Source organism: Trichosurus vulpecula, chromosome 1, assembly GCF_011100635.1.
Source record: "Trichosurus vulpecula isolate mTriVul1 chromosome 1, mTriVul1.pri, whole genome shotgun sequence".
Taxonomy (NCBI): Eukaryota; Metazoa; Chordata; class Mammalia; order Diprotodontia; family Phalangeridae; genus Trichosurus; species Trichosurus vulpecula.
Genome location: NC_050573.1, coordinates 395873135 through 395889928, shown reverse-complemented (window position 1 = coordinate 395889928; position 16794 = coordinate 395873135). Strand labels below are relative to the sequence as shown.

Genomic DNA, 16794 nt, shown 5'->3' with positions numbered 1-16794 from the left:
GTGTCCACCTACTTTTCCAATCTTGTTACTTGTCAGGTCCTTCATGACCTCTGCACTGTGACCAAACCGGTCTTCTTGTCCTTCTTGTATGCAATACCTCGTCTCTCAACTCCATGGCTTTGCATAGGCCTTCTCCAGCGCCAGAATACATGCTCTCCTTATCTCTGCCTCACAGAATCCCTGGTGGCCTTCAATACCTACTTATATCTATATCTATATCTATATATCTATATATCTACAAACACACACATACATATATACATGCATATATAAAATATATGTTTTTATTATAATATTTAACTTATATTTATATTATATAACTTATTTTTAACTATATTATGTTTATATAATATTTTATAATAAATAATTTTCTATATCATATATAAATGTATAGCATATTTTGCTATAAAGTAATGAGAAGCGTCTTCGCCTAGTAGATAATTGGGTACCCTAATTAAACCACGAAAGTGTGGGTCCAGATTCCAGCTCTCCCACATACTGGCTGTGTGAGTCTCTTAAATCTCTCACTGCTCTAAGGCTAGAAGTGGCAGAGAAGGCCCCAACTTGCCCTGTTAGGAGTTCCTTTATCTAAGAGTTCCTAATACAGATGAAACCACAGATCTAGTGTTTCTCTCTATAAATAATTACTGTGTTAAGTACCTTCACCTCACTTGATATGTAGTTAGCCCTTTCCTAGGCAGCTGGCTGGTTGGAGGGATAGAATACTGCGCCTGGAGTCAGGAAGACCTGGGTTCAAATCCAGCCTCAGATGCTCGCTAGCTATGTGACCCTGGTCAAGTCATTTGACCTCTGTCTGCCTTGGTTCTTTTTCAGCAGTAAAATGGGGACAATAATAGCACCAGCTTGGTGAGGTTGTTGTGAGGATCAAATGAAATAATACATGTAAAGGACTTAGCGAAGTACCTAGCATGTGGTAAGTGCTGGATAATGCAAACCATCATTGCCGTTGTTATTATGGAGAATCGCCACATTTTAGCTCAGTTTGGGGGGGGCCGTTGGGGAATGGTTTATGAGGAAGGGTCTTGGTCTATTACAGGGGAACCTGCGGCCTCGAGGCCACACGTGGCTAAGTCCTCAATTGCAGCCCTTTGAATCAGTCAGAGGGCTGGAGGGCCACGTGTGGCTTCGAGGCTGCAGGTGCCCCCTCCCTGGTCTATGATTTCTTCAGTGTAAGGAACTCTCTCCACAGGTGCAGGTCAGTAGGTCCCTGGTCTGTAACTCATTGTCTTGGAGAGACGCCTGACACGCTGAGATGATGACCTACATGCCCGTGGCTCACACATCTAATACTATCTAGGTCTTCCTGACTCTAAGGCTGGCTCTCTTCATGCCAGGCTGCTCCACATTTTGCACTTTGCAGACCGTCACTGTCCACCACACAAATGAAAGCAGGGTTCCAAAGACTCTACCGGTATCACTGGGGGGCGAGTTGGCTTCTCCGGGGCTGGTCCTGGCCTTTTGAATCCCCTTTCCTCGGTGGCCCAGCAGAGTTCACATCTCAGAAAGGTTACACAGTTCGCTTTTTTGTTTAATAAAACTCGTCCGGGTCTTCAGTTGAGGCGTCGGTGCAGGGCCCTAACAGAGAGGAGTCCAGAACAGATTATTTTTGTGTCCCTGGAACTGGACACACCTATGGAAACTGGGGCTGATGCCATGCCTCTGATCACTTAAAGTTGCATGCCTTCTCCCTCTGTCAGAATGCCCTCTTGGTCTCCTTGCCTCTGGCCCCAAAGGAATACCGGGATCAAGGCTTTCACTGTGTTTCCTTCCTTCTGAAAAATGTGTATCGTGTGAGGGGGATACATTTATCTTTTTGCTGGAGTCTGGTCAACTCTGCAGGGCTGTGCACCCTGCCCTTGGCCCGGGGAGTGTGCTATCACGTTTCCTGCACTGGGCCCATGCTTTGAGCAGCCCAGCCGTGTTCCTAGACAGAAATCTGGCATGCCATGTTTCTCTCTCCGGGGTTCCACCTACTTTATCTGTCCCACCTGCAGGCCTGCATACCCTCCCACAGGACGTAGAAAACCATGGGCATGTTGACAAAACCGAAGCCAAGGGCTTTGCACCTCCTTCCGACTGATGTGAATGGCACTTATTTCCATGTTTGAGTTAACTTTTTCCTCCATTCTCCTTCCCCTGACCCCTCCCATTCACTGTCTTTAATAGTCAGCCTTTTTTAGTCTCTAATTTGATGCACTGCTTCAAATAAAAATCTACTCCATTGCCAATGAGGGTATTATGCAGGTAAAATAGAGAGGGAGAGGGAGAGAGAGAGGGAGGGAGGAAGGAAGGAAGGAAGGAAGGAAGGAAGGAAGGAAGGAAGGAAGGAAGGAAGGAAGGAAGGAAGGAAGGAAAATTAAAGAAAGGTTGGGCTGACCAGAGCCATCAACTGGATGCTGGCAAATGGGGCAGTGTTTTGCAATTGTAATTACTTTTCGCTGAAAGGAAGTCCTCATCATCTAAGAAATTAGGTGTATGTGGGGGTGGAGAGGGTAGGGTTAGGGGTTCAGGGACTAGTGGTTTTCAATTTCTTTATGTCTTTATATCTTACATATTTTGGGGCAGGGAAAAAGCCCCAAAGACCACTTAACCCTCCCACTCCTAGTCATCATCTTAAAAGGATACCTCCCCAGAATTCGAGAGGAGGCATGAAACACCAATAAGTGGTATCTGGTTTTCATCAAACTGCCTATATATTAATTAGTCTCAGAAACAGGAGCATGGTCACAGTCATGTTGTAAACATGAATTCTCTAAATCATCCCTGGGTGATCTTGATGGAGCACACTTGGATATTCTTGGCTTGCCACAGCCCTGGGACTCTGGGTCAAACTTCCTTTGTAGCACTGATCCATGGCCCATTTCAGAGTCATCATACTTGACTGGGTAGGTGTTGTTGCTCAGGCTTGCCAAGGCTGAAAGGAAAAAGGCTATGGGTTAAGCAGAATTTAGGATCATAGAATTTAGAGCTGGAGGGGACATTAAAGCTTGTCTATTTCAACACCTTGGTTTTGTAGACAGGGAAGCTAAGAAAGGAATAAGCATTTATTAGGCGCCTGCTATATGCCATTTATGTGTTAAGTATTTTATAAATATTATGCCATTTGAAACTCACAACAAGCTGTGAGATAGGCACTATTATGAACTCTATTTTAGGGGCAGCTAGGTGGCTCCATAGTGCACAGAGTACTGGGCCTGAAGTCAGGAAGCCTCATCTTCCTCAGTTCAAATCCAGCCTCAGATTCTCAGTAGCTGTGTGACCCTGGGCAAGTCACTTAACCGTGTTTGCCTCAGTTTCCTCATCTGTAAAATGACCTAGAGAAGAAAATGGCAATCCACTCCAGTATCTTTGCCAAGGAAACCAACCCCAAATGGGGTCACAGAGAGTCAGACATGACTGAATAAAACAACAACAAATAATCCCCATTTTACAGTTGGAGAAACTGAAGTGAAGTTAGAAGTTAAGTGATTTGCGCAAGGTCACACAGCTAGTGGACATTTGAGGCCTGATTTGAACTCGAGTCTTCCTGACTCAAGGCCCAGAACCCTCTTTGTTGTCGTTGTTCAGTCATGTCTGACTCTCTGTGCCCCTATTTGGGGTTTTCTTGGCTGAGATATGGGAGCGGTTTGCCGTTTCCTTCTCTAGCTCATTTTACAGATGAGGAAACTCATCATGAGGGTTAAGTGGCTTGCCCAGGGTCACAACTGCTAGGTGTCTGAGGCCAAATTTGAGCTCAGGAAGATGAATCACCCTGACTCCAGGCCTGGCACTCTATCCATGCACCACCCAGCTACCAGCACTCTCTATCCACTGTGCCAACTAGGTGAGAGGTATAAGGTTAAAATGCTTAGGTGCCATGTGGTGCTGTTAATCAAATCCTGACAGATTAGACTTCCTCAAAAAAGACGTGAAATTGACACAGCATGGTACAGTGAGAAAAGTCCAGGATTTGGAGTCAGAAGACCTGGCTTCAAATCCTCACCCTGTTGCCTATAGTCTGTGTCGCTTTGAAGGTAAGTCCTCAATTTTAAAAATGAGGGAGATTAGACCACATTAAGCCTCGGGGCTCTTCTACCTCTAAATGCATGATATTGTGATCCTGTATGCTACCCAGCTCCAATGATGACAGTTCCCCTTTTGTTATTAGTGCTTGAATAGAGCAAGTGATATTATGAGAAATATTTGAGGCCAAGTTTCCTATATGCTCCTAAGAATCTGGTGGTGCTTTCTAGAATGCCCATGATCTCAAAGGTCTTATGAAGTTTTACAAGGAGTTCCCCCTTCCTGTAGAATGCCAGGGGAATTTTAGATGGGTCTATGGAATTCAGATAGGCACTCCAGAAAGATCTGAGATATTTACTGCATTTGACATAGAACAGTCCTTTAAGATGGCTTTGCAAAGCAAAATGGAATGCTGAACAACTATGATAACCTGGTGTGGTCCTAGAGATGAATTAAGAAAATGTTCCTGTCTCCCTCCTTTGCAGAGGTGGAAGATGTTGGGTTTGGGGTGTTGCATACACTGTTAGATGTAGCTGATATGTCGACTGGTTGTTGTGAATGGCTTTTCCATTCCTCTTTTTAAAAATCTTTTGTCTTTAAAAAATCTTATTGTCTTTAATGGTCAGCCTTTTTTTTAGACTCTAATTTGATGCATTGATTCAAACAAAAATCTACTTCATTGCCAATGAATGTATGCAGGTGAAATAACACCGAGAAGGAGAGAGAGAGGGGGGCGTGAAAGTGGGGGAAGGAGAGGAAAAAAAGAAAAACAAGGGAAGGTTGAAGCACAAAGGATGGCTTGCTGGGCAAGGGAGATGGGGAGGGATATATTGGGAAGTGAAAATTATGTAAAAATAAAAGATATCAATAAAAATCAGATGAAAAATAGAATAGCTGCCAATCTAGACACTTCTAGCAATTTTTTTGAGTTTTAGGGTTGATTTTGGACAAATGCCTGAGGGGCTGCCTGGACCCTGGCTAAGCTTTCCTCTGTCTCTGAACTGGACCACCACGTGACACTTATTGGGCTTTTGATTGTATTCCCAATAGGAAAGCTCTGAAGTGGACTTCCTCAAATATCCATCTACAAGTTTGCCAGACCTGCTTAGTACTTATTCAGGCCCAGATGTTTCCTCTTATACTGATAATAAGGAGAACGAAGAGCCAGATGGTGAAGAGGAAAAGGGAGCCAGCCAATCGCCAACCCATGGAGCAGTAAGTGTGTCCTTGGGTGCCTTGGGGCTTCAGCATTTGAGGTATATTTTCTAAACAAATGTGTATCGGGACTTGGTGGATGAATACCTAGTCTAGAAGTTTTCCATTAGGGAGCATGTCAGAGAGACTGGGAGGTGATCAGATCCATGAGCATGAGAGCATGGTAACTAAAAAGAGCCCTATGACTTCAAGCAAAAGACTTGGCTTCCAGGAAGGGCTCTTATACTTCCAAGCTACATCATCACAGTGCCTCGGTTTCTTCATGTGTAAAATAGGGATGATAAGAACACCTACCTTATGGGGTGGTAGAGAGGATCAGATGAGATGAAGTAGCTGTGTTGCAGAGTGAGATGTGTAGATTTCCAGCAGTGCTGTATAACGGTGAGCTCTTATTCTTGTTTTTGTTAATAATATCCTTGTTTTTCCTTGTATGACAGATGGGCATGTTAAAAGAGGGGGGGAAGTGCAATTGCAAGAGATGCCTGAGCCAGGAAAGTGAAGTAAATGAGAATGAGTTTCAGTTCAGGGATAACTTTCACAGGCATTTAATAAATGTTGGCAGGGGAAGGTGACAATCTCTTCATCTCCCCCCTCCCACTTAATAGTATTTTATGTTTTCCAATTACACGTAAAGATTGTTTTCCACTCTCACTTTTATAAGATTTTAAGTTCCAGATTTTTCTCCCTGCCCCTCCTCCCCCAGATGGCATGCAGTCTGATATAGGCTATACATGGACCATCATATTAGATATATTTCCACAGTAGTCATGTTGTGGAAGAAGAATCGGATAAAAAGGAAAAGCTGCAAGGAAGAGAAAACAAAAAAAAAGAGAGAAAATAGCATGCTTTGATCTGCACTCAGACTCCGTAGTTCTTTTCTCTGAATGTGAACAGCATTTTCCATCACGAGTCTTTTGGAATTGTCTTGGATCGTTGTATTTCTGTGACGTGCCAAGTCTATCAAAGTTGATCATCGCGCAATGTGGCTGTTACTGTGTACAGTGTTCTCCTGGTTCTGCTCACTTCACTCAGCATCAGTTCATATAAGTCTTCCCAGGTTTTTCTGAAATCTGCCTGCTCATCATTTCTATAGGAACAACAGCATTCCATTTCATTCATATACCACAGCTTGTTGAGCCATTCTCCAAATGAGGGGCATCCCCTCAGTTTCCAGTTCTTTGTCAGTAAGGTGACAGTCTCATTGATGCCCCTTGATGCAGTGTGTGAATGTAGCAGTGTAGTAATGTACACCCCAGACCAAAGGGAATTGAAAGTCCTAGACGGTGACTTGCCCAGGGTCACACAATCTGAGGGCTTTTGGGCTTGCAAGTGGAAAATTTTATTTTTTTATTTTTTAAATAGTAAAAATATTGGGTGGAATGTTTAATCCTATGATACTAGTGCGGGGCTCTTGAGCCACTGACTTTGTATTTACTTTGCATCTATTTTGTAGTTTGCTTCGCTGAGTACATGTGGCTTACCATTCTCCCCTCAGGAGAATGTGAGCTTCATGAAGCAGGGATACTTTTGATTTTTGTCTTTGGATCCTTTGGATCCTAGTGCAGTGCTTGGCCCGTGGCAGGCACTTGTCGAAGGTCGAATCAGAAGAGCAGCATGTGGCACTTTTATATAATGCCTGTGGCTTTTGGAGACCCCTAATATCTGATATAATGTATCATAGAATCCTACTAAGCCAAGTTCTACTAAGCAGCTACTGGGCATGGGGCACTTTTGGTTAGTGATCAAGAACTCAAGGGAGAGATTGAAGGAGGAAGAAAGTTAGCCCTTCCTTTTGATAAAAGAGGTCTAGGTTTATAAGGTATATACTAAAGCAAAGTCACCTCTTTCTGAGCATCTCCCTGGTTAGAGTTATCTGTCTTATCAAAGAATCACAGAATTTGAGAGTTGGCCATCTAGTCCCACTTATACATGAAAAGAACCTCCACTGTGACATACCTGATGAGAGAGGTCATCCGGCCTCTGTTTGGGTCTCCTACTAGCCTGAACACTCCTCGAGGGCAAAACTACTGGATCTTTTCTGTTCAGCTCAACTCAATGAGTATTTATGGAACATTTACTATGTGCATACCCCCAAGGATAAAAAGAGAAAATGAAAAATAGTCCCAGCCCTTAACAGGCTTATATTCTACCAAGGGAAGGAGCACAGGAACAGGTAAGCTCAGACGATAATCTGGGCAGGGAGAGAGGACTGACAGCTAGGATGAGCATGAAGAACCCTCCATAGAAAGGAGCGTATAACTTGAGACTTGAAGGAAGGATGATCCTCTGAGGCGGAGGAGAGGAAGTAGTGTATTCCATACAGGAGAAGCATCCTGTGTAAAGTCATGGAGATGGGAGATGAGAATAATGACTTCTAGGAATAGCAAGTAAACCACTTTGGCTGGAGTATAAAGTATATGAATGAGATTAATGTGAAACAAGTCCAGTATCATAGGCTAGAGCAGTGCTAGAAGAGTTTTAAATGCTGAGCTGAGGATTTTGTATTTTATCTTAGAAGTAATAGGGGGCATTGAAGATTCTTGAGCACAGGAGTGATGTGGTCAGAGCTATGCTATAGAAATGGTATTTTGCCAACTTTATGAAGGATTGATTAGAGAGGGAAGGGGCTAGAAACAAGAAAGAGACTATTTTGGTACAGATGAGGGGTATAAGGGACTGGAATTTGTGTGGTAATAGATCAGAAGGGAGGAATGCAAGAGACATTATGGAAATGAAATCAAGAAAATAAATATATGTAGAATGAAAGAAAAGGAAGATGTGAGGATGACCCAGAATGTCTTGGAGTGAGGTTGATGGTGTCTTCAACTGAAGTAAGGAAATTTGAAGGAGAGGTGGATTCAGAGAGAAAGATAATAATTTTTGATGTTGACTTGGAGATGCTTTGAAGGTACCCATATAGAAATGTCCAGAAGGCAGTTGTACAAGGCCATGTACATAGTAGGTGCTCAAATGTTTGTAGAATGACTGAAGATTTAATCTGTTCTTTTTAGTTCATACTTTGTCCAGGAACTCATTCTTTCTCATCCTGTTCCCAAATGTTTTTACACAGTTGTTTTGTGAGGGTCCATTGGATGGCTACATTAGGACTTCAATGGTTGATTTTGAGGATCCGGATCTCTTACTAAGAGGAAGATTCTGCCCACCTACAGCAGACCTCTTCCCTTACCTGGAATAATCCTGTAAAAGATGAGGCACTGCTGACTGGGTAGGGATTGGTACTCCAGGTTAGTTTAAAAATCTGTTTTTCTACTTCAGAAAAACCTAGGCCCATCTTTTTTTTCCATTCCAATCTCCAGAAGGTGCTGTTAAGTTAAAAGAGTTGTTTGTTTTATTTTCCTTCTACTTGGTTCATGAAGCTGTCCCACATACCTCTTACTGTCCAAGTTTGCATCCAATCACAATAGGAGCTGGTGGTCATCTTGTAAATGACGGGTGACTTTCAATTTTCTCTTCTCTCTCATCCTTCCCTGCACTTCAAATATGACATTCTCCATATGTCTTTTCCCTAAACATGGACTGAACCCCTTTGAAAGCAAAGTCTGACTGCCGTTTATAGGAGCCATGAAAAATAAATAACAAGTGCATGCTGCATATCCTCAAGGTTTGAGTTACGTTTGCTCAACTTAAGTGCTCTGGAGGGAATGGCCAGACCAGGACTTACAGGTGCAGAAATGAGAAATGTATGAGGGGAATCTGACAGCCCCTTTAATCATTTCCATCTGTGAAATAAAAGACTTTCACGGGTTTGTTGATGAAAGCCTAGTAAGAGGTTTCATTGGTTTAATTGGCTTAGGAACTTATTTTTTTTCCTTTTAAATTACAAATCAAAGGGGACTGGATTGCAAATATTTGACCTGGATCCATTCTTGGGTGATTCAGCTATTCATTTAATCCACAGGCCTCAGCAGGAATGCCCTCAAGGTAAAAATGTAGGCTTGGTGAAGCTCTTCCTGTTCTTCTGGGGTTATCCATCTACTTTTCAGTGTTTGTCTCTTTTTTAGAATCACCTTCCCCACTTCCCGTAGACCCTCCAGGGATCCAGTCTGAGCTCTTCTCTCTCTGCTCCCATTTCCTTACCTCTGGACCTCTCCAGCTAGTCCTCCCTCTACTAAAACCTACATATGGCATTTCTCATTTTATAAGCAACTAACTCTTTGAAGGGGATTCAGTTACTTTATTTGTGCTTAAGTATTAATAACTGATAGAGCTTTACATCATTCATTTTCTGGATACATTTTGACTGGGTCACTGTCTTAACCCAAAGGAATTAATGGTAGAATTTGGATGTCAGTGATGGGCTGGTAGGAGATGGGATGGGATTTTGTTGCTGTTGGCAGGTGTCCTTTACCCTAGAAAGGGAGACTATGTTAAGCATTAGATCAAGGATAAAGAAATGGAATTCTTAGGGCTATGCTGACTGACATAATTTCTCTGAGGACCAATCTCTCCATGTGGGGATAACATCATGCCTGCTCTCCAGGGAGTATCATTGGGTACAACTTGCTCTTATTCACAAAGTAATCTGAGGCATCTAATGAAAAGAAGTGTCTGTATCAAACCCTGCTGTAATATATACCATTAAAACAAAAATTTTTCAGAGCCCCAAGAGATGGCCAACGTATTGGAAAAGCTCTTGATACAACAAAATTCCAGTATGACCTAAGAATGTGAACAGTCTTTTGGAGCTGTTAATAATGGTATTTGACCCCATTTGGTTTTAACCTCCTCTCAAAGGCCTCTTATGCTACATAAATGGCCTGTGGTTTCTGTTAGATGAGAAATACAGATGTTTGCTCCCCCATGTGAATCTCTATATAACCATTCACTTAGAACCTATTAAGATCTTAGGAGAAAGATACTGAACAATGGAGTCTAACCTAGGGAAGGGCTATGGATTCAGGCTCTGGTCAGGCAAGGGAAAGAGAACCTCCTGAGAATACAGTGACAGCTAGGGTGTATGGCAGCAAAAGAGCAATTGTGTGTGTTGATGGAAAACAATCCAGTTAGGGAGATAACCACAGATACTAGTATTGTGGCAGATAGCTGATCACAGGAACATAGATTTATACCTAGAAGGAACCTCAAGGCTATTCCTTTTAAGCCCCTCCTTTCTCAGATGAGAAAACTGAGGTGTGGAGAGATTACATATACATGTAATTAACAATTTAAGGATGTGAATCAAGGGCTACGTATAATATGCTGGAAGAATTCAGAGAGTAAAGGATATCACTTGGGTCAGGGGGAAAAAAGCTTCATGGAAGGAATTCATAAGCTGAGACCTAAAGACCATAGGTATTAGGTGGAGAGAGGAGAACATATGTCAGTAAATGAGCAGATAGGAAGTTTGCTGAGCAGGTTCTGGGTTGTAGGATTGTAACTGGAAAGGTCATTGGAGGTAATCTAGTCTAGTCTAACTTTATTTTACAGATAAGGAAACTGAGTCCCAGAGAAGTTAAAAGGAATTTTTCCGTACAGCCCCTTTCATATTTTACTTTCTTTTGGAAGCCTCCTCCAGCCTGCCCCAGAGCATAGTGATAGCTTTTTCCCTTGAATTCCTGGATCACTTGCTATGTGCACTGCTCACTAAACACTAGTGTCTGCTTCCTTCTATGTCTGGTTATCTTTTTATGTATGGGTCCTATCTCCTAGTCAGACTAAAAGCTACTTGAGGACGGAAGGTGGCACATCTTCCTCTTTGTTTGCCTGGTGCTTAGCACCCAGTCAGTGTTCAAAAAGTATAAGTCCTTGTTAGTGAGACCTGTGTTGAACATCAAAGAATTGCCACATGTCAATGATAGTTTTGGTGTTTCGAGAGAGAGCTCTTATTTTGATGCTATGGACACCTGGGCCCTGCTGTAAGCCAGACACTGTGCTATACACTGAGGATACAAAGAGAGCTGAATGGCTTACTGGATAAAGCCTTGGACCAGGAGTCAGGAAGACCTTAGTTCAAATCCTGCCTCAGATGCTTTATTTGCTGTGTAACCCTGGTCATTTAATGTATCTGAACCTCTGTTTCCTCATCTATAAAATGTGAATTATAATAGGACCCATCTCCATAGTTGCTGAGAGGATCACAGGAGATAATAGGTGTAAAGAAAGAGCTTTGCAAGACTCAAAATGCTATATAAATATTAGCTTTATTGTTGCTATTATCAATCATTATTATATTATCATCATTATTATTAGCCCCTCCCCTCAAAGATCTGGATGAGTGTAGATTGAGAGCTGGAGGGGTCCTTGGGAAGCTTACATTCTGATGCAAGTTTAAACAATGATGCATTATCAGGAAAAAAATAGAACAACAACAGATAACATGGGATGATGGCTTTGTAAGGAACTGTAACTCTTATGATGCAAGAGAGAAGGATCATGTCAGTGTAACCAGGCACACACAACAGAAATAGTGTCTTTAAAGCCATTGGGAATTTGGTTCATTTTAATATGTGTGTGTGTGTGTGTGTGTGTGTGTGTGTTTAAAAGAAATAATAAAAGCAATGGAAGTGATGAAGGTCGTTGCCAGATCTACAATTGTCCCAAGCTAGGTAAGGAAGAGACTGTGTAGTCCATCAATCAGAGGGTCTGTATCCTGCTTCCTGAGGCACCAAAGGGATCAGCTCTAAAGGTTTCAGAGCCACAGGCACAGGCAAAATCATGGACAACATCCGGATGGCCACAGCTTGAGGGGAAAAGTTGTGCAATCAAGACTGGAGAGAAAGGGAGAAGAAGTTAATCTGGAGATTGCCATGCTGTAAGGCTGAGCTCAAGGCATCATTAATTCTAGCATCAGGAGCGGTGAGCACCCCAAGCATGGTAATAAGGTGGAAATCTCCATTAAGGATATAGTTAGTTTTTATATTTTGCTAGAATTAGTGTTTTGCTGAATAAAATTTTGTGTTAAATGTGGCTTTATGAATGTCTAGATGCTTTTGAATATTTCATGCAACATTTTAGAGTTATTTTCATTGTTGGTCTGGGTTAAACTGTGTTGAAAAGTGTCTGAGTGCTTTGCAAAGAAGATAAGAATGGTGAGTTTAGGTGACCTGATGATTTAAATTTGGTTGAGTTAACATGACTAATATGGAAATATGTTTAACATGATTGCACATATGTAACCTATTGCAAGTTGCTTACTGTTTTAAGGAGAGAGAGGGGAGAGAAAAAGGGAGAAAAGTTGGAATTCAAAATTTTTTTAAAATGTTAAAAATTGTCTTTACATGTAATTGGAAAAATAAAATACCAGCCAGGATAGATAGGTAGATAGATAGATAGATAGATAGATAGATAGATAGATAGATAGATAGATAGATAGATAATGAGAGAGAGAGAGAGAGAGAGAGAGAGAAAGAGAGAGAGAGATTTGGATGAGTGATTCAAAGACTAATAAAGACAAAAATGGGACAAAAATAGAGACTGGACTTGTGATTTCAGTGGTACTAGGAACTCCCAGACGTGGCCATGCAGCTCAGCACCTTCTCTGCAACGTGAAGTCTTAAACGGCTGCCTGAGAGGATAAATCACTTGCCCAGAGTCACAAAACCAGTATGTATCAGAGGCAGGACTGAATTCAGGTCTTTAAGGCTTCAAGACAAGCTCTCTGTCATGTTGTTGTTCAGTTGTGTCTGACTCTTTGTGACCCCATTTTGGAGTTTTCTTGGCGAAGATATTGGAGTGGTTTGCCTTTCCTTCTCCAGCCCATTTTACAGATGAGGAAACTGAGGTAAAAGGTTAAGTGACTTGCCCAGGGTCACACAGGTAGTAAATGTCTGGGGTGGGATTTGGACTTAGGTCTTCCTGACTCCAGCCCCAGTACTCTGTCCATTGCACCATCTAGCTGCCTGGTAGCTGTGGTAGGGATGGAAATTGGATGGAAATCTAATTTCCTTGGTGTCAGCAGAGGATCCTGGGGTTCCCATGTTATCTTTCCTCACACAGGGCATTCTGGTTAACACCTCATTAGCAAGAGGAGAAAGTGATGAGATCAGACTGTTGAAGCAGAAAGAAGCATATTTAGGGCTGGTTTGGAGCAAAGAAGGTATTTAAAGACCTTAATCACCAAGAAGAGGTTAGCAGAGTCATAACTGAAGTGTGGCTCAAGGGGGTGGATTCAAGTCTAGTCAGGTGAACTAGAGGAAAGAACACAGAACTCTAAGCCCTGGAGACTCAGGTTCTAGTCCAGACTGCCACTAACAAGTTTGTAAATGTGAGCAAGACATTTATCCTCCCCTGTTAAAATGGCTGTAATAAATAAAACATCCCCTGCCCTCAAGAAGACTATGATCTATCAGGGAAGACATCGTATAAAAATAGAGGTATATGAAGAATAAATATGAATTAGATATGAGGTCCTTTAGGGTGAGGGAGAGTATTAGCAGTTGATATGAGACAGCAGAAAGGAGATGGAGCCATTTGAGGTTCTTGAGAAACAGGGAAGATCAAAAAAACAGGGAAGATCAAAAAAGCAAAAATAATTTTTTTTAAGCTGGATTAAATTACTCAGAAAACTGGTAGAGCTTCAAGTTGTGTACGCTTCCTTGGCCGATTTACTCTTAAGACTTGTCCTGACTTGCTGCCAGGCTCCAGCTGCATCTGGGACCAAGCCATCCTCTGTTCTCAAGAAACTGAACAGCTCAGAAGGGAGGAGCTATGACTGCATTGAAAACTGAATATTAGATGGAAGAGTCTCACAGCCAATTTAAATGAATATTTTATGTTCCATTACCGTAAGCATTTTCAAAGAAATAAATGAATTCCTTCGTTGTGCAGGCTGGTTGCATAACAATCTTTTCTAGCTTGAAAAATTCCTTTGAGTTCTAGTAAAAATGAAATGTGGATTGCCAGAACATATGATCACGAAGCGTTTTAGCCAAAAAAAAAAATCACTTCCCTTTGCATAAATAATATTACAAAGAGCACACTCTGTGCTGAATTTTCACTCTACCTTGTCCTAAAACAAGCCATTAAAGATTTTGCTTTGCAAAGCTCAACTGTGGGTGCCTTTTATTTGGGAATCATACTGAGATAATAATAACAGCTAGCATTTATGCAGCACTTCAAGATTTGCAAAGCCTTTCACAAATATTACTTATTTGTTTCTCCCAACAACCAAAGGAGGTAGGTGTAATTAGTATCATCATTTTACAGATGAGGAAACAGAGGCAGACAGTAATTAAGTTACTTGCCCAAGGTCACACAGTTAATGTGTCTGAGGTAAAACTTGAACTCATGTTTTCCTGACTCTAGGTCCAAAACTTCATTCATTGTACCACCTTAGCTGCCTCCAAAAATTGTCAAATGCTTCCCCATTTTCACCATTCTCCTAATTCTAACGATTGCCCCTATTTTCTGGTCTTAGTTAATTTCCTGTCTCATCTTAGACTTAAAGTTTGTGGTCCGTATCCAACAGAGACTAGAAATAGGGAAGAAATTAATGACTTGAAAGATGGAAGCTCTGAAGGAAAGCACAATTGCACTTTTTGGCATATCGAGAGAGAGTATTTGTACTGGGCAAAAAATAGCACTGAGTGTGGCTCATTCGCACATGTGTGTATTGTAAAAGGGCAGCTAGGTGGTGAAGTAAATAGAGTGCTTGGACTGGAATCAGGAAGACTCATCTTCCTGAGTTCAAATCCAGCCTCAGACACTTACTAGTTGCGTGACCCTGGATGAGTCTCCTAACTCTGCTTGCCTCCGTTTCCTCATCTGTAAAATGAGCTGGAGGAGGAAAAGGCAAATCATTTCAGAATCTTTGCCAAGAAAACCCCAAATGGGGTCACGATGAGTTGGGCATGACTGAAAATGACTGAATACCAACAATATTATAGAATAACCACATTTCTGAATGTTGCTAAGTTTTTAAAAGAACAGATTCCCTGGGATGCTTAAAAGTTGTTTGCCTCCCTTATGAGGTATGACTGGGAAGTGTAGATTGGGCTGACCCTTATCACCCTACTACCACAGAGGCAGGATGTTCTCACTCAGCTAAGATTCTAGTGATTGTTTATTTTTTAGTTAAATGCCAGAATTGGCTTTTGGCAAAGCATGAATTTTGAATTGTACGGATGAGTTTGGGGTGACTGAGTGAAAGATGGGGAAGGAAATTAAAAGGCTGTGTTCCTTTTCAGCACGCCTTCTCCAGCACGGTAGGGCAGAGGATGAAAATAAACCCAAAAAGCTTAGTAAGGTCAAAAGTTCTTCTGGAGAATCCCAAACAGATCTTCCACATCAAACCTACTACTGCAAAGTGAACAGGAAGAATAACTGAACTAGGTTTGAAGGAAGTACAGAGTAGGAGAGTGTACTCAAATAGTCTTGGTTTGCTTTGAGTTTTATGGATGAAAACTCATTTACCTAGCTATATAATATAAATATATATATATAGCTATATGTGTATATATATATTTGTGTATATTGCATATTTGTATGTATGTATATATCTATATCTATATATACAGCTATACAAATAAAGTTACATAGGCAGAAAAGAATAGTAAAACTTGCATTTCCACTTCTCTGTTCATGCATTCTGGTATATTGGAAGAAGATCCTTCTCTCTTCTGGCTTTTCCAGAGGTTCTGAACCTTTTTTTGGCGGCAGGGAGGGGAGCATTGACTCCCTTTGACTGTTGGGGGGAAATCTATGGACGCCTTTTCAGAATATGTTTTTAAGTCCATAAAATAAATGAATAAGATTACAAAGGAAACTAAATTATATTGAAATACAGTTTTATCAGAATTTTCAAAATAGTTCCCTGACCCTAGGTTAAGAACCTAATTCCATTCAGATGTACTGTTCAAGGCCCAACTCACACTGACCATCCTATGTAGGAAGCCCTCATGATCTCTCCCATATCTGAATTCTTGCAGCACTGTCTGTATTGAACAATTGACCCTACAGAGGCACTTCCAAAGTTAGAATGGGGTGTGTCCAAGAGTTTTTGTGTTGTTAAGTTAATTTGGAAATTGGAATGCATTTTTTTCCACTAGAATCAATGTTATTAAATTAGTGGTTAGATTCTTCCAGGGTGGGGAAACTGCAGCCACATCTGACCTTGAGGCTGCAGGTTCCCCACCCCTGGGCTAGACCACAAAACCTGACTTTTTACTCAAGATACACTTAAACTACAGCATTAGCCTGAATTCTGGAAGCAGGGAATCATTTGGAATAGGAAGACGGAGGGGTGTGCAAAAGGTTGCTCTCTCTTTATTGGAGTAAGAAGTTGACTTGGGAAAACTGTAAAAATCCTGTGAATCTTTTCCTTTTTGTATCGCCCACCTCTTTTCCTACTCTCTCTCCTGCTTCTAGGGCCATCATCTCCTCTCATCTGCCTAAGCCCAGTTCTGTGCCAATTCTCCCAGTCCTACTCAGTCACTGCAAAGCTCTCTGTGTACCAAAGTCTTGTTTGGTTTCTTCCCGTCACACGCAGTTGAATATATTCTCTGTGGTCACCCAGCTGGGGCGTGTCAGGGTGAAAATAAGGAGCCCAGATCTCCATATTCTGCCTTGTATAATATGCAGAGTTAGAATCCTAAAGTC

General features: G+C 41.6%; 1 protein-coding gene across 1 annotated transcript in view; it reads left to right on the top strand.

Moving 5' to 3' along the window:
* Window positions 1-16794, top strand: part of PDZD2 (PDZ domain containing 2) — a 307428-nt gene that overhangs the window by 229739 nt on the left and 60895 nt on the right. Inside the window, exon 5 of the mRNA XM_036746331.1 lies at window positions 5074-5254. Coding sequence (XP_036602226.1) covers window positions 5074-5254 — 181 coding nt within the window. The remainder of the gene's footprint in view (window positions 1-5073; window positions 5255-16794) is intronic.